At 37.2% G+C, this 19,240-nt stretch overlaps 1 protein-coding gene across 4 annotated transcripts in view; it reads left to right on the forward strand.

The window, feature by feature from the left end:
- Window positions 1–19,240, forward strand: part of PLEKHA5 (pleckstrin homology domain containing A5) — a 237,749-nt gene that overhangs the window by 151,661 nt on the left and 66,848 nt on the right. For all 4 annotated transcript variants that reach the window (XM_059402683.1, XM_059402684.1, XM_059402685.1 and 1 more), the window contains exons 8-11: window positions 3,007–3,107; window positions 7,149–7,264; window positions 10,484–10,951; window positions 17,211–17,676. In XM_059402683.1, the coding sequence (XP_059258666.1) occupies window positions 3,007–3,107; window positions 7,149–7,264; window positions 10,484–10,951; window positions 17,211–17,676 (1,151 nt within the window). The remainder of the gene's footprint in view (window positions 1–3,006; window positions 3,108–7,148; window positions 7,265–10,483; window positions 10,952–17,210; window positions 17,677–19,240) is intronic.

Raw genomic sequence — 19,240 nt, forward strand, 5'->3', positions numbered from 1 at the left:
AATAGGGAGGCAGGTGGGAGGAATGAAGATTGCACCAATGTCAGATTCTACTAGAATTTCTGTTCTACTATAGATACCGTAAGGAAACAATGGAATGTTTTCGGTATATGAGTGATATGCTTTGATTTACATTGTGGAAAGCTCACTCAAGCTGCTCTTGGAAAACGGATTATAAAGAGGAAGGAAGAAAGCAGAGACTAGTTAGGGATTATTAGGTAAAAATGATAATGACTCAGACGAAGGTGGTAGCTAGCCATGAGCATTTTTGATGCACCAATACATTACTAGGTAGTAGGATACAGAAGTGAACAATATAAACTCCTCTCTACATGCAACTCACAGATTAGCTAAAGGAGTCTAAGAAGGACTGTCATAGTGTTCAGTTGTATTGAATGAATGTTGACCAGGTGTACAAAAAAAGAATTAGGAAAGAAGGGTGATCTAGACAGTGGACTTAAGATTTTCAAAGCATGAGGGAGCATGGCATATTTGTAATATTACACATGGGGCTTATGTAGCTGGAATGAAGGTTATGTCTGCAGACATAGCAGGAGTAAAGGCTAAAAAATAAAATGATGCACAGAAGGCATTTGTTTACAATCTTAATGAGTTTTGACTCTATCCTAAATGCAAGAATAATAATAGGATCAAATGCACATTTTAGAAAAATTACCCTAGCACTTGGAACTACAAGCCAGGAGACCAATTAACAAAGTATTGACATATTCTAGGTAATGATAGCTAGTAATAATATTCCAGTCTGTAAGTTATGTACCCAGCTGTAATTATATGTCTGTTTTGTCTTTGACCCAAATATCTTTAAAGCCGAAGTAGAAGTGGGGAGTCTAAAATGTTAACTTGAATCCAGTCAACGTTGAGATTCTTACGGTTCTTGTCCCAGGTTATGGCCCCAGGATGGGAGCTCTGTGATCGAGATTAATGTGCAAGAGCCTCACCAGGGAGTGTTCATGGGATTATTATTACCTGCAGGGAAGGAAATAGGTTGGGGTGGAGGGAGTTGGGCTGCCATCCAGTCTAACAAAAGGCCCGTCTCACCCACCGGGGGACTTTGTTTCTTCTACAGATAATCAGTACTCACTCTTTGCTTGTCAGTGTATACAGCCCTTAAGCTGTAAGACACTTACTTAGGTCAGGCTTGACAGAACTAAACAGAAGAATGTCATGATTAGGGACATTTGAAGAATCTAGTGAAGAACTCTTAGGATAGTCATTTGACAAAAGATGAAGATTTTTATAAATGCAGTGCCCTTAGTTTTATATAATAAGGGTGTTATTTATTGAATACTTCAAATGGGCTGAGTGCATTATTGAGTTCTTCATGTCTCTTAGCTCATTGAACTCTCACAACAATCCTTTGCAATAAGTCCTGTTTTCCTCAGTTTTATAGTTGATCAGAGATACTCAGCATCGATAACTTGCCAAGATCTCATAGCTGCTCAGTGTCCGTTTGGGAAACCATTTCTGATGAGGCCATGAAGTCACCCTACACCATAGTGTTCTGCATATTCTGAAATAACTTTAGAAAAAGTCACCATTTCCAATAATGCAACATTGGAGAATGTATTATTTGATAAAAATGATTTTTAATAAAGATGACTTCATGAGCTATTTCTGATTATATGCTTTATATAAACAAAATGGATTTAAAAGTAGAATGTGACTCATTCTTTTAAATTCTCATATTCTCTATAATTGATGACTGCTTTCTCCCTCTTTTTTTTTAACCTTTTAGACTAAATCTACACTTGTGTTCATTCTTTCATTTATTAGTGAACTCTACCTGAAGGAGCACAGTTATAGTAAGAGAATTTTGTTGACTTATGAGAAAAGCTACAGAAATAACCTCTATTGAATGCAACTTTCTTTTGGAAGTTTCATCATATATATTAGAAATGAGAGGAAGATAAATAAAATTCCTTGTTAAGTTTATGATAATAAAAAAAACATGACAAGCAGAGTAAAAAGAATTATTTCTCATTTATGGTTTTTCTCATTGCTGAGTTCATCAGCCTAATGCACAGCTTTATTAACTTGTCTTACAAGTTTCTAACAATGAACTGTATATTTCGAGTTCCGTAAACATCTCTGCCCCCAAGCAGCAATAATGTGAATCTATACTGTGCCAAGATTAATGTTTTATCATTTTCCTGGGTATGTTTTATGTGCTTGCCTTATAGGCCTGTAATTTATTCCCATAACTTCGTTGTGTATCAGAATGACCAGTAAAAGCTAACTACAGTTATGTTTTAAAAATCATATAATTTTTATAGCATAGTTTTAAAGATGTATATTTATGTAGATGTATTTTAGCATCTACTGTCATTCTAAATGTCTTCTTGGAGTCGACATTGTAGTGGGGAGAGAGAGTTGGTAAATAAATAATAAAGCATGTAGTATGTCTAAAGTATGGGGGTTGGGGCAGTAAAGTTCCAGAAAGAGGAGAGAGGGCTCTAGGATGGTTTAGAATGGGAAGCAGTGTGGTCAAGGAAGGCTTTATAAGGAGATATTTGAGCCAGACTAGAGGGCATGAGCAAGTGAGCTGTGCATTTGTCCTGGTTTGAAATGGTTGGACATTTAAATCCTACCAGAAATGGGGGGGGGGGTTGATTTTCTAAGGTTTCTGTGTTATTACTTATATGCTAATATATATTTTCAGTGAATCACATGTTAAGGGGTTTGTGGACTGTGGTATATATGCCAAACAAATATATGGGGGTTTTTTTGTCTAATTGACATTTTTCTGATGTGTGAGCACCCTTTCTGATTTGCTTAGGATGGGGAAGCTTAGTGAAAATGAAGAAGTATATATACTCGGGCTTTTTAATATTTCCTTTAAAAACTTAAAAAGAACTATCTAAACAACACATGAGTACAGTTCACTTATATATAGGAACCTTTTGATTGCATCAGAATAAATTTTGAAAAAATTTATTCTGCTTCCTGAGAACATTTAAAATTCTAATCAGATGCTCAATTATCTCTTAGATGAGAAAGAAGAGGGTATCCTGGGAAGCATACTATTACCTAGTTTTCAAATAGCTATGCTTACCTCTGAGGACCACATTAATCGCAAATATGCTTTTAAGGTAAGGAAATAGTCATACTTTTTTAATTCTGTATTTGAATCTTGCACAGATTTTAAAAATGGATTATAAAAAATATTTTAGTGATGGTCATTTTTATATTTAAAATATATTAACAGTCTTAAGTTTGAGTAGGAGAATCCTTTTTAATTAGGAAGCATGTTCTCAAATATCTAAGGGCCAGGTGTCTTCATGTCTGTACTTCACAGTGGTTCTAGATAAAGCAAATATGTGAAAATGGCTAATAATTGGTAAATATGGCTGTAAGTGTCCTGGTGATCACTATACTATTCTTAAAAGATACTGTATATTTGAATTTTTTCATAATAAATTTGGAGAAGAGGACTGTAGGAAACAACTGTGGTTTTTAACATATGTATGTATATGATCTCAGAGAGTATTTGCAAAGATGTTCTTGGGTCTAAGTACATAATGAACATCAGGTAATTTTGAGATAGTATTGACATTGAGATGTTAAAACTTAACTAAATCCAATCAGACCTAAGCCCCCCTCCTTGACTAGCAATGTCTATCCACTTCTCCTATGCTGGTTTGTGAAATACTTCAAGTTAAAAGCCACTTTAATGATATTTCAGTTATTTTTGTTTTCAAAAGCCATACTGCATTCCTTGCTTTATGACTGTGGCTGAAATAAATTTTAGAGGTCACTTATTTTTTAAGTCAGTTTTAAGAACTCTGAAGGGTTTGATGTTAAAATTTCATTTGAAGGGGAAGGTAAGGGTAACATATGCTGTAATTGAACAGTGAAAATGTTTGCAGCCCTATAACACTGATCCCATTTTTACTGCCCATCCACATTTTTGTTTATTTTTATTTTTTTTAAGATTTTATTTATTTATTTGACAGAGAGAAATCACAAGTAGATGGAGAGGCAGGCAGAGAGAGAGAGAGGGAAGCAGGCTCCCTGATGAGCAGGGAGCCCGGTGTGGGACTCGATCCCAGGACTCTGAGATCATGACCTGAGCCGAAGGCAGCGGCCCAACCCACTGAGCCACCCAGGCACCCAACTGCCCATCCACATTTTTAAAGAATACCTAGGACTGCAGCTTATTTACAACTTTTGCTAATTAACATATTGCATTACTATCTATAGAGAAAAAAGCAGGAAAGTTAGAGTGGTGAGGGGGTAGTGATGGACAGCCTCAAGAAGGTGATGTCCGAGCAGACACTGTGGGTAAGAAGGGAATGGCATGGAATTTCAATAAATTTTATTAACATCGTAAACCAGAGGAACAGAATTAAGTATTTATGATGCTATAACAAAATTTAATATTGGTAACTTAAATAAATTGATAAAAGTTACTTTCACATGTAAGACTGTATGATACTGTTATTTGATCATGAGTTTAGTTTTTGTGTTTGCTCATCAATTTGGCAAAAGTTCATTGAATGTACTCTTATAGGACATTTTGCTGGGTTCTTAAGACTCTTAAGTATTAGAATGTTGAAGTCTCAATAACAGTGACAATGCGTGTTAGGTGTACTTTCTCTGTAATTATTTGGTTTTGATATTAATTTTATTTTCTCTGTAACAAGGGTAGTAATTTCTCTCTCAAATTCTCTTTTGCAATGTTGTTTCCTTCAAATTTATGAGCGAGTTTTGACACTGAAGCTACTGTTTATCACAATGGTGAGTAGAAACTTGATAGACGATTGTAGAACTTAAAGGTAGATAGCAGACTCTGTCATTATCTAATAAATATTTCTACTTGACAGTTGGCAGGCATGGTATGGTTTGTTGGCATAGAAGTTGTGCCTGTACCTTCATCCTCTAGCACTAGCCCTGTTTCTTCCATTGATTACAGATGTGGACAGTGGTCTTTCATTTCTCCAAAACCCGATTCAGGCAGCCATGGCTTTAATCATTTTAACAACATGTAGCATTTGAGCTGATTCTTTTACATTGTTTCCATGGATAGTTTTATATCTCCAACAAAGTCTAGTGAGATTTGTTGCTTATAGAGTTATTTGGATCACTGTGTTTACTGAATTTATTTGTCTTGATTCTTTCTGAAAAAAAATTTGTTGAAAAAGCTACTTTGACATTGTTAATGAAGCAGATAGTCAAGATTTCAAAGTCTGTAGCTCCAGATTTATTCCTCTCCAGTTTTTATATTCAGCAGACTAACTATGTACCTCGTGCTCTCCTTTCCCTCATTGTATGCTGGCATAACTTATTTTTCCTTGTCTTTCAGTGTGTGATGGGAAACGGTCACAGGCATTTTTACATGGAGATTAAGAAGGTTTCCTCCACAGAATTCTCTGCCTTGCCCTTTTGTTCTCCTTTGATACAGCTACTACTGCTGTCCTTCTTTGCCCTGCCAGCCCCCGGGCTAAGCTGAGCTCTTAGTGCTCATCCCTCATTGATGCCTTTATTTCATTCTTCTTCCATTTCTTAGGAACAGAGGCAGATTGATCCACTATAAAGATAAAAACCCACTTAACCACTTACATAGGCCTTCCTCAAACCCCAAATGTTTACATTTTTCTAACATCTTAATTCTATTGTTTTTCAGTGTTCCATGGTTTATTGTTTATGCACCACACCCAGTGCTCCATGCAACAAAATATTTATATTTTAACTCTGAAACTTAAAATGAAAAGCTAAAGGGAAATACCATTTTGGATCATTTCTTAATCTTTTATATTTGTGTGTCTATGAGGATTAAACAAAATGCTTCAACAGTAGCACCTTTTGAAGACTGAAGAAATTGCTAACACAAAGGGGAAATGCTATATTTCTATTAATTTTGTTGCTAGTTGTTCTAGAACATTCTTTTTTTGTTGAAGTATAATTGGCATACAATTAGTTTCAGGTATACATCATAATGATTTGCTATCTTTATATATTATGAAATGATCCCCATAGTTAGTCTCCTTACCATTTGTCACTATACAATTATTACAATATTATTGACTGTATTCTCTATTCTATATATTATATCCCTGTGACTTAGGTTATGTTAGAACTGGAAGTTTATACATCTTAATCCTCTTCACCTTTTTCACCTACCCTCCAATCCCTCCTGCATCTGCTAACCAGAATTTTGTCCCTGTATCTTTGACTCTGTTTCTGTTTTGTTTTGTTTGTTCATTTGTTCTGTTGTTTAGGTTCCACATATAAGTACAATCAGACAGTATTTGTCTTCCTCCATCAGACGTATAACACCTGGCATAATAGACCTCCAGGTCTACCCATGTCATTGAAAGATGCCATTTCTTTTTTATGCTTAAGTAATACCCTGCTGTGTGTGTCTGCCACATCTGCTCTAGCCATTCGTCTGTCAGTGGACACTAAGCCTGCTTCCATATCTTAGCTGTTGTAAATAATGCTGCCATGGGGGTGCATATATCTCTTTGGTTTTTGTTTTGTCTTTAAAGGGTTTATTTATCTATTTGAGAGTGAGAGCATGTCACAGCAGGGTGGGGGAGAGAGAGAGAGAGAATGAATCCCAAGCAGGCTCCACACACAGCACGGCTTGATGCCAGGCTCCATCCCATACTCCATCCCACGACCCCGAGACCAGCACCCAAGCCGAGTCTGATGCTTAACCAGCTGAGCCACCCATGCATATTTCTCTTTGAGTTGGGTGTTTTTTTTCTTTGAATAAGAAGAGGATTGTTTGATAGTTTGATAGTTCTATTTTTAATGGAACATTCTTGAATAAAGAGGTGTAAATTGTAGTCAATGGAAATTGCTAGGGATGCATACATGGAACAGGCATGGCAAGGAAGCATAAAAAGGAACCTCGTTTCTTACCTCCTTTCCTTCCCACACACCTTTTTCCTCATTTTGATTTTCAGAGGAAAAATGACAATGTTGGGAAGACATTATAATAGTTATATTTTTTTCAAGATTGAATTACATTTTAAGTCACTCATTACTGTAACTGTGTATAAGCCAAGTCTGATTTCTTAGAAAGTTGATAGTGATGATCTATGTAGGGAACCACTTAACTGTCTTTCTTTTTCCTTTACAGATCCCATGTATCTGTTTACAATGATCCTGTCATTTTCAATCAGGCAGCCCATCCAAACATGCGGACCTATTATTTCTGCACTGATACAGGAAAGGAAATGGAGTTGTGGATGAAAGCCATGTTAGACGCTGCCCTAGTACAGACAGAACCTGTGAAAAGGTAAATGCTTGTAGGGAAAATAATGGTGATTGCCACTTACATTTTATTCCATGCCTGGCAAGTGTATATCGTTATCATAGTACATATCATTTTATTAGTCATGATATAAAATCATTTCTTCCTCAGAAATCAAGGATTAATTCATGTTCTATATTAAATTAATACACCGTTAGTTAATTTGAGATACCACCTGCATTTTTATTCCACATTTCCTCTTTATTCATTTTCACCTATCAGTGTACTGAGGTGAATCCAGAATCCTAACATTCAAACTGAATATTCTTTCTTCTTACAGAATTACCTTTAATTTCCGGTAAGTACATTTTTAATTGTTATCTTAAACCTACACAAGACAGTGTTTAAGGCCTCAATCCTAAAAGAGAATTTATATTCATGAAGTTAATTTTATTGTGCTTTTATATTATGTTGTATTTTTTTGGAGTGTAATAAATAGAAATAAAAAATTTTGATGAGTTTCATTTCTTCAGCATTTCCTGATTAATTCTGAAGACTTTATGATAAATGTCTCCAGAAAACAGCCCATTAAGCATTAAAATCATTTCTAAGTATGTCTGTTTCTTGATAAATTCTACCTTCTTTCTTTTGAAACTTCAGTACTTAGAATTCTTGATAATATATCTAATATTAAAATTGATCCGTGATTTCTTTTTCTCTGCTTGAACATCTGAATCATTTTAATAATCAACTATATTAAGAACTAGTGAGAGGAAATCTGTTTATACAACTACTTAAAAAGCAGCTGAATGATGTGCTTTAAAAAAATTGTATTCCCGTGTTTTGGAGAAAGATCTGTGACACAATTAAGTTCTTTTCCAGTCAGCAGCAATTGAGTATATACCTTACACAGGGAAGATGCTTACTTGCAAGTTTGATCTTTTTTCTCTCTTCTCAGGGAATTAGGGAGTTGTTAAAATATAAATCTTTAGTTTGGTGGGGAGGAGGGAGGGTTAGTGTACGTACTAATAAAGTCTTTTGACTCACTAGTTAAAAGACTGAAGTTGATGCTATATAAATATATTTGTGTTTTTTTTTAAATCCTCAGATAATTTTAACCCTAAAGTAAAATTTTCAAGGAACTATTTAGAATAAAGAAATCTGTATTATAATTTAAATATATGATTTCTAGATAATCTCATATTGAATGTTACCCTTATCTCAGAATTTCAGTTTCTTTTTTTTCTTATATTTTCCATGCTAAAAACTAATAATTACTCATAATTTAGGATGATAAAAAGAGTAGTGTTTTGGTTGAACTTCTGATAACCTATTAGTTAATTATGTGCCTGTAATAATTTTTGGCAGGTTGTGTTGATATAATTTACTCAGCCAGAAATTATTGAAGACCACCCATGTGCCCAGCCTGATGTCACCATTATCTTGTAGGAATTGTCTTTTCTTGTACTTCTCGCTGTTGGCATTTTTATCCTGCCTTGTTGATCTCACTTAATATTTCAAACGGAAAGAACCTAATATTGTAATATTTCATAAGTATAGGAAGAGTTTGTTTGCTTGGTTTTAAGGTAATGGGCTATCTTTCCTTTATGTCTAGAATACCCAACAAATATTTATCAGAGTATATCACCTAAGAGATAAAATGCCTAGCTTTTAACTAGGTAGTTCATTTCTTGTAAATTCATTTGTTCCCATTTGAAAAGTCAGTATATATGTCTTTTTTTTTAATGATATTTCTTAAATGACAAGTCTTTGGAAAAATCAAGATAAAAAAGGCAGTTCTGTTCTAATATAAAATAATAGCTATAAATTAACTAGAAGTAACTATGTTTAAGAATTTTTTCAGATTAAAAAATTTTTTTCAGATATTTGATATTCACTCTTAAAACTACTCCTTCACCCATATATTTCATAAGGATAAATATGCTTTTATAAAAGTGTAAATCTTCTATCTTTTAAGAGAAAGAAGCTCTGTAGCATATCTTTGTAAACTTTACCAGTGTCTAATACTGCTTCCAGTCTAGAAGCTGTGAGTTATATCCAACCTAAATATATGGATCATATACAAAAATTTACGAAAAGCCGTCCCCTTTCTTTTCCTTGTTTCCCTCACTACTCATATTCTAACCTCTGTCTATAGCTGTATGTGTGTGGGCTGTATAGTTCCTGCCCGTCACTAACACTGGCTGCAATACCCATGTTGGCATCAGATAGGAGCTGTAGTCTGTATTGAAGTGTGGACGCTTGGCCAGTTCTAGAAAGGCCTCCCAGCACGGCATGAGCTTCGCGATTTCGTGCAGGTTTAGACACTCAGCTTGGTCTTGTCAAGAGTCCGGAGGTGATTGGTATCAGAGAAACTGATTCTCATCAAAAAGACCTAGCTAGAACCACTGGAATGGTGAGCAACAAAACGAGGCCTGGTCACATACTGACAGGCAGCGCATTCTTCCAGTGGGGAGGTGGACACAGAAAGCCAGATTCTACTCCAAAATTGCTTAATGAGATGGGATGATAATAGTGATAAAGTCTGTGGCAGCCAGTAATGTGCTCCCCTAGTCCTCACACAATCCCATAAACCTGGTGCTACAGTTACCCCCACTTACCGAAGAGAAGACGGAGTCACGGTAAATCTCCACACCTTGTCCGGAGACATGGTCAGCAAGAGGCATTGTTGCAAGCTGAACACAGCTCGGTCTGGCTGTGAGAGCCCTTAACCAAAAGTCAGGTCCTCTTGAATACAGACATGCTGATTAGTCCTACGGCTCCCATCTTCGACGGTATCAGACTCTAACTTCTTTGTGCAGCTGTTTCCACAAACCAGACTCAGCATTTGTCTCAAGATAAGTTAATCCCTCCTCCCGGCTGGAAGCCACGTTGTTTATTTCAAATGATCAGCTGTGGTAGTCCTTCAAGTGTGAATTTTGTGGTTTTACTGTCAAAGGGCAATCCTAATTTGCTTTATTTCCTGATTTCTAATGGGGTCACTCATCACTTTTTATCCTCCGGTGCTTTATATACACCGTATATTCTATGTTTTCTTCCCCCACCTCCTTTCTGCTTATGCAGTATGATACTGTGCTTGAGTTTTCATATCACAATATTGGATTTATACAGGCTTAGCCTCTGGGACCCTTCCAGTTTTTTTAATAAAGTCAAAGGTAATTTTGCATTTTTTCCTAGATTGAATCCAAGAAATAACATGTGCATTATTTCATCTGACTTACTACCATTTTCTTCTGATTTCAGAGTGGACAAGATTACATCTGAAAATGCACCAACTAAAGAAATCAGTAACTTTCCCAACCATAGAGTGCTCATTAAACCAGAGGTCCAAAATAACCAGAAAAACAAGGAAATAAGCAAAAGTGAAGAAAAAAAGGCATTAGAAGCTGAAAAATACGGATTTCAGAAGGATGGTCAAGATAGACCTTTAACAAAAATTAATAGCGTAAAGTTGAATTCACTGCCATCTGACTATGAGAGTGGGTCAATATGCCCAGCTCAGACTGGACACTATAGGCCAGTGAATGTGAATAGTTCGGAGAACAAAACAGTCAATGTCAGCCTGGCAGATCTTAGAGGTGGAAATCACCCAAGTATAGGGCCTTTACACACAGAGGCTGATCGAGTCATCCAGAGGACAAACTCGATGCAACAGTTGGAACAGTGGATTAAAATCCAGAAGGGGAGGGGTCATGAAGAAGAAACCAGGGGGTAAGTGTCTTGTCCTTCTGTGTTCAGAACCCAGATTCCTTTCACACTATGCCTGTGGAGATTGGTTTCTGACACACCTATGGAAAAATACTAGTTTAAGTAGTGTTTTTAGGCATAATAGCTTCCTGTATCTCTTCTTCATGGTAATCAGACATGAGTGTTTTTTTTTTCTCTATCTCCCATTGTTCTGTTCAGATTTCTCAAAGAGATCCCTACCCTGTAGAGGAGAAAGTTAAACGTACAAGTCCAGTATACTGTGATAAAATGAAGGAAGAGCATGACACAAGAACAGGGACAACCGACACAGCCTGTGGGTCCAGGAAAACCTTCTGCAGGAAGGGAAATGCAGGCTGAAATGTAAAGGTGGCATGCTTGTCTTGGTTTTAGATAGCCCAGACTGCAGAGTGGACAGGGAGCAGGAAAAGGAACCCAGAGACATCCAGTATGGCTTAGGTGCTTCGGCTGTGATGGTGCAGGAGAAACGAGGCTGGAGACAAGCCAGAAGAGATGTGTTCACATTGGCGTTTCAGAAAGATCTCTCCAGCTACAGGATCTGGAGAACAAATTAGAGAAAGTTCTAAAGCTATTGGATTAAGTGAAATAAGGAGAAGAAAGGGATTTATTTAAGATAGGATTGACAAGACTAGTAGAGTGCTTAGATATGCTTGATTGTAAGCTATTCCTTGCAATTTAGTTTGAGTAATAGGGGAAAATCAAGAATGACACCCTGCTTTGAGGCCTCTGACCATCAGGGGTGGTATTTAGTGCCTTTAACCGCGTAGAGAAGATTTGGAAAGAAAGAAAATAATAAATGACTGGAGAGGTTAAATTGAGGTGCCTGAAGTCTGTAGCTCCCAAGAGAAATCTGGATTTGAATAAGGTTTGGAGCATCATCATTATATCAAAAGTACTTACAGGAAAGGATGAGAGAAGATAAATTTATTTAGTTGGAGTAAAATAAAGATTTAGCTGGGTAAAATAAAGATTCTAAAGGAAAACCTGAAAGAACACTTACATTTAAGGGAAAAAACGGATTGTGGGGGCCTGCAAAGGAGATGAAAAGTAAAGGCCAGAGGAAATGGAGGAAAAGCAGGCACCTTCTGATGAGAAACAGTGTTCTGTCATTAGGCAGGAGTTTGCTGATACAAATTTTAAAAATAATGTCGGAAGAATTATCTGAAGAGTTACTGTGACTCTTACCCTCAGTAGTAGAAAACCGTATAACAATGACATCAATGTGTTTCAGCTAAATGAAGATTAACCTAACAGTGAGACTTCTGAGGTATAGGAACATTCTTCTAGTTTGCTCAGTTGGCGTGGCTGGCTTCTGTGCCTGTAAGCCCGAGTCTCTCCTTTCAGGAACAGCTCAAAGGCCTGGGTGCACTTGGCCTCATCTTTTGTTACCTCAACCAGCACTGCAAAAACACTCCCACAATGTGTTCACTTTCATTTTCTTCTTCTCCACCGTCAGCACTCACTTTTCTGATTTTCCCAGGGGAGAATTGTGAGACATATTTATTATTTCTGGCTGAAGAGAAGCCAGAGTTAGTTCGGGGCAGGGGGGGGCGGAGGCTGAACAGATGTTTGATTGTATTTAAGGTAACCATTTTCAGGGAAACAATAATAAAAATCCCAGCCAGAAAATTTGCTGAATCTCTACCCAGCAAATTAAATCTCACTTCTTAGTGAAATCACTGTCCTCAGTGATTTCATACTTTCTTACAGTTGAAACTATAGTTAAAAAGGTTCAACAGACATCTGGAAGTTAGATTTTCTTAATTGTTGGGCATAAATATTAGTTTGAAGAACTTCTGGGTTTCTTGATTGGTATAATTAACATACGTAAAGGCTTTCTGTGTGACTTTTTTCTTTTGAATGCAGACCTACGCCTTCTGAAGGTTATTTTGAGCTAGGATTTCCTGTGTTTTTCTCCCCTCCAACTTTGGATTCTCTGGCTAGAGTGTACTTTGGGTCATTGAGATAGATCATCTACATTATCATATGAACTTCATATTTAAAAAATAGTTGTGATGTTTTATAATGAAATAATGTTCTCTGCTGGAAAGAAGCATATGGGCTATTCAGATTGTGATTCATTTTGTAAAACTTTATGAAAGGCTTGCTTTTAAAGTTCTGATGGAAAGAAAAGAGGTTTAATATTTAGTCAAATAGTAGATCCCTGCATCTGTGAGCAGAGCTTTTAAGTTTCTTTGTGCGTGGCAAGCACTGTTAAGACGCATGGTGCCTTAATCCATTGTTCTGCGTGGCAGAATCCCAGGGACAGGGTTTTCATGGTGTTTGACAGGCAGCTGCTGGTGAATGGAGCACCAAACCTGATGAAGGAGCTCACAGTGTTCATTTCTTAAGCTTTCACTTAAAAGTAAATCACACTTTGCTTAATTTGAATTTCTTTGGGCAAAACCACTGAAGGAAACTAGTTTTTTGAAAAACAGGTCTCAAAATGCTAGAAAGCGTATGGGCTAAAAATAAATTTACTTGATAATAACCTAACGTTCTATTAAAATTCTTCAAAGGTGGTTTCAAAGATGGCAGAAGAGCCTTTTAAACGTTGTAATCATTAATTAGCCTACTCTTAATGGTCATATGGTATGTTAACAGTTCATGTTCCATGTACATCTCTACAAGAGGGTCCAGCTCACAGATTGTGAATGCTTCAAGAGTACTGATGGAGGTGTTTGATGCAGTAGTTTCTGAAATGGAATTTAAGAATTAGTTTATAGACAGTTTTTAATTGTATATTAGATTAACAGTGTTTGTCCCATCCTTACATGTGTATAAATAATCTTTTCCCATATTTCCAAACTGGATATAAAGTTAGTATTTATATTATCATGTATTCTTCTATGATACAGTTCAGTGCTTAGTACAGAGCTTTTGCGTATTTTCTCCATAATAGTTCTTAGATTTGTGAATAACCAAAGTTATTGAATTTGTAAATGACCAAATCAAGATATGTTGGGGTAAATTGCTTTAGTACTAGGACAGAATTTCTAGGATGTCATCTATTTCTGTGACTGACGCGCTTCTTAAGCAGGTAGACGTGGGGTTGCCAATTCTGGACTTTTTCCAGTTTCTAGCTTTAATGTGACCAGAGATGGGAATACGAAGGAAGACCAAGCAGAGAAAAAAATAGGAAATACGTGTGGTGAGAAAGCAGCAAAGAAGTGAACCTTTATGCTGGTTATATCAGAGTACTGGGTACCTTTCTCCTTCGCTCCAGCCCCAGAGGCATCCAGTGATTAGCCTTGCTTGCAGTAGCCCTTGTGGGGATGGTGGGGGAAGGGGAGGGGGAGGCAAAATGACCAATTCTGAGCAAGCCTGTTACAAGTGAAGACTGTGAGAAGCTGAGGAACAACCAGCATGATGAAGGAAATTTAGTTTAGGGGGAAACAGTTGAAGGAATTGGAAATAAATATTTCAAACACATAGTAAGACAGGGAGTTTAGAACTGTAAGATAGTTTTGTGATCAAATCATCTTATAGATAAGAAAACCAAATCTCCAAAAGTTTCAGTTTGCCAGATTTGGGTAGCAATATGAAGGATTCTAGTAGCACTTTAAGATTATGCCCTTCCTAATTTGGGGGTTTATTTTTCTTTTTAATTAAACCATTACAATTGAGAAGTGGTTTTTTTTTTTTTAAATAATTGCCATAGTTTGCGAGAAATTTCTTCAAATAGAAGGATTATTTTGCTTTTTCATTAAATCCAAGTTTGGGGTATCATTGACATAATGAAAAGAATCCTGCTTAAGGAAATAAGAGACTTCATTCTAGTTCTGACTGGCCCACGGACTATTTTTTAACCCAGGTATTAAAAGTAACATAAGGAAATTTTTTTAAAGAAAGGAATATGAGGGGTACCTGGTTCAGTCGGTAGAGCCTGGGACTCTTGACCTCAGAGTCATGAGTTTGAGCCCCACACTGGGCTTATGGATCACTTTAAATAATAAAATTAAAAGGAATATATACTCTTGGTCTTTCCTAGCCAAACATGAACTACCCCATCTACCCACCCTACAAAGAAAAAAACCTACCATACACTCTGACATTGTATGAGTCCCAGATGAACTCCAAAGTCTTTGTACTCAGGAGAAGAGCAAGGATCCTGGCCCTCCTGACTTTGGGTCAACTGTTTTTCTCCTCTTTACTATTTTTCCACTGTATTGCTATGTTTTTCATGGCTTTATCCCTTCTGTGGGTGCTTTAAGCCACAAAAAAAGGTATTATTTGAGACTCCCTCTGGTGTTTGTGTAAAGGTAACATCATTTTAGTGCCTTAGTGGGCACAAATTCCACAGGGATTTTTATTTCCCCACACCTCGTAGCTCAGATGCACCCAGTTCATTACACCGAATCAGAACAAAGTCTTTTCTTACTTCAACACGTTAGTAGGCATTGTTACTGACAGCGGTCTTTGGGTCACACAGCTCTGACATCCAGGTTACCAGTCAAGGATCCCCAGATGATTAAAGAGTGTGGTCAAGTACCTTACACGTTGAGTCTTCTACCTTTTCTGGTCTATGTAATCACCAGCCTTGTGAGCATTTTAACATCCAGCAGGAGACAGCAAAATGTTATGCAATTATGCGTGCCCAATTCCAAAATATGCTCTGTGTTGAAAATACAGTATACCGAAGAAAAGCATTAACTAAATGTTGAAAGAAGAGGTCAGGAAACCTGAGTTTGTGGGGTCCCAACTCTCCCACATTTGGTTTATTGAATTACATTTTATATTAGGATATAAATTTATCCCCAGTATAGATGCTAGCATAAGATGAATACTTATGATTTAATATTGATCTTTTTAAATCTAGATTTTATTGTGGTTACTGTTATTAAAAAGGTTGTGTTTGCATTTAGAATTTGATTTGTAATTACATCTAATGACTACCTCTGGAGATAGTGGGAAAACACGAATGCTAACTTGATTTGAAATTTTTAATTAAATTAAATTAAATTAAATTAATCGACTTCTTGAAAATCCTTTTTATTTACTGTATCTGCTGGCACGAGGTTAGCAAAAGGATAGTTTTGACAAATTCAGAGCAGTGCTTTTATTGTACTGTCTTTTTTTTTTTTAATTGTGAACTAAAATTCTACTTTATTCTTTGATTTTAGAAAACTGGAATAAATAATCTGTGCTTAGTAATAGACCTAATGGGCGCCTGGGTGGCTCAGTGGTTAAGCCGCTGCCTTCGGCTCAGGTCATGATCTCGGGGTCCTGGGATCGAGTCCCGCATCGGGCTCTCTGCTCAGCAGGGAGCCTGCTTCCTCCTCTCTCTCTCTCTCTCTGCCTGCCTCTCTGCCTACTTGTGATTTCTCTCTGTCGAATAAATAAATAAAATCTTTAAAAAAAAAAAAAAGTAATAGACCTAATGTGTCCATATCCAGAAACAACAGCATTTTAGAAGAACTTTATTTTAGCTGCTTAATGTCCATGAGGAACTTTTAGATTGCTTTAGAAAGCCTCCCACAAATGTTTATACCAAGGTGGAATATTCATTTCTATGCTAGAAACATGGAAAATTCCTGAGTTTTGCAGTTGTATGGGTAAATATTGTCATGTTCAAGTATTTTGTCTTTAAATGGTTCCGTTTTGAGCTTTAGCTTCAAGTCATTTTTATTTTTCAAATTAAGAGAAGTTATCAAGGGGAATTCTCTCTTCCAACCACAAATGTACTGATGTACTTCTTCCAGAAATAGTCATGCTTTCTGAAGGAAGCGTTGCAATAGAGGAATCACACAAACCTTGAGGAAATTTAGTTTAGGGGGAAACTGGCTTCGTAGGCTCAATTCAAATGCTTCAGGATTTCATTCCTACACAGAGATCCCACTTAAGTGTTCTGGTGAGATGTAGGAAAAGATTCTAGGCGTCTGTGGATCTAAAAACAAGCTATAGAGACAGACGAGATTAGACCTTAGACATTCTTACTAATAAGTATTTTCCTTTTCATAACCTAACTGTATGTTACGTGAATAGTCTTTTATGTAAATAACAAAGATGTTTTTTATTTAATGTAGTAAATTCATCAAACTGAATTTCATAAAAAAGTTAAAATCTATTCATGAATATTTTATATCCTGTGTAAAATCGTGATCAACTTTTTAAAAGTAAGTCCCAGTATATATATTTTACTTACCAGAAGGGGGGAAAATGTACTCTAATTCAGAATCTAGGAAACAACTCTCTTGTTCATGTTTACACTTCAATTCTTTTTTTGTCTGTTTATTTGTTTTAGAGTAATTTCTTATCAGACATTACCAAGAAATATGCCAAGCCACCGAGCCCAGGTTATGGCTCGCTATCCTGAGGGTTATAGAACACTCCCAAGGAACAGCAAGACCAGGCCGGAAAGTATCTGCAGTGTAACCCCTTCCACTCATGACCAACCAGTAGGACCTGGAGCAGAAGAGAAACGGAGATCAATGAGAGATGACACAATGTGGCAGCTTTACGAGTGGCAGCAGCGTCAGTTCTATAATAAGCAGAGCACCCTCCCTCGTCACGGTCCTTTGACCAGTCCCAAAACCATGGTTAATATTTCTGATCAGACCATGCACTCTATTCCCACATCACCTTCCCATGGGTCAATAGCTGCTTATCAGGGATACTCCCCTCAACGAACGTACAGATCAGAAGTCTCTTCCCCAATTCAGAGAGGAGATGTGACGATAGATCGCAGGCACAGGGCCCACCACCCTAAGGTAAGCTAGCTGCTCATCTTGCATAAACTACTGCTTTATGGATGCTCTGTTATTTCTGTCTATACTATGCCTTCTTTTAAATGTGAAAGACAAGTCGGGTGCCCGGGTGGCTCAGTGGATTGAGCCTCTGCCTTCGGCTCAGGTCATGGTCTCAGGGTCCTTGGATCAAGCCCCGCATCAGGCTCTCTGCTCAGTGGGGAGCCTGCTTCCCTTCCCCCTCCCTCTCTGCCTGCCTCTACTTGTGATCTCTCTTTCTGTCAAATAAATAAAATATTTAAAATAATTAATTAATTAGAAAATGTGAAAGCCATGAATATAGGGAGGAGGTAAGTAAGCAAGGCAGCTCTTCTGTTTTAAAAACTAAGCAAGAATAATCTGCAGTGTCAGAATCTCACATATAAAAACCTAAGCTTGCAATGCATTGTCTCTCAAGAGCACAGAACTAGCTATTTTGAGCAGATGCTTTATGCACTGTTCCATGCTGGACAGCATAGCTCATCAGCCGTCCATGTAGGTTAAGCCCACTTGGGTTTTTATTGGCTCTTCCACACACTTGAAAATACGACCCCTGCCCCCTTCCAACATACCTGCCTTCGTATATCAGGCTCGTCCCGCTCTTCGCTTAGGTAAGTGCTGACCTCATCTTCTAACCAGCTGCTTGTATGGCTTATCGAAATATCTCCTTAGACGGCCCAGTTTAATATCAGAAGAATAATGTACCAAGAAGCCCTGGTGTATATTCTTGTTTAAAATTAAGATTCAGGGGCGCCTGGGTGGCTCAGTGGGTTAAGCCTCTGACTTCGGCTCAGGTCATGATCTCAGGGTCCTGGGATCGAGCCCCACATCGGGCTCTCTGCTCAGCGGGGAGCCTGCCTCTCTGCCTCTCTCTCTCTCAATCTCTGTTAAATAAATAAGTAAATATTTAAAAAAAAAAAAAAGATTTAAAATTAAGATTCACATAGGAATCATGTTTTAACTTGTACTTGCAGTTGGTTTAAGCATTGCTTAGTAGATTATGAGTGCACTTAGTGTTAGTTAGCTTCTTAAAATACTAAAGCCGTCATCTCAGTCAGCCTACACGCAGCCAGTTCTGTAATGTCTATCCTAAAATGAAAAGGAAATTTTCTGTCGTTTCCTTTTTAATTCTAAAGAATTTTTTGCTTTATACCATTTTAAAATGTACCTTTTAGTATCCTTTTGACAGACTGAATCCTTCAGTTGTAACGTTACATAAAGGGTATATTTGATTTTTCCATAAATAACCGTTAGAAATTAATAAGTCAATCAGGATTTTTTTCTTTCTTTTCTTTTTTGTTTTTTTTTAAGTTTTTATTTATTTGACAGAGAGAGATCACAAGTAGGCATAGAGGCAGGCAGAGAGAGAGAGAGGAGGAAGCAGGCTCCCTGCTGAGCAGAGAGCCCAACATGGGACTTGATCCCAGGACCCTGAGATCATGACCTGAGCCAAAGGCTTAACCCACTGAGCCACCCAGGTGCCCGAGCATCCAACTCTTGATTTCAGCTCATGTCATGATCTCAGGGTCAGGAGATCGAGCTTCATGTT

Source organism: Mustela nigripes, chromosome 6, assembly GCF_022355385.1.
Source record: "Mustela nigripes isolate SB6536 chromosome 6, MUSNIG.SB6536, whole genome shotgun sequence".
Taxonomy (NCBI): Eukaryota; Metazoa; Chordata; class Mammalia; order Carnivora; family Mustelidae; genus Mustela; species Mustela nigripes.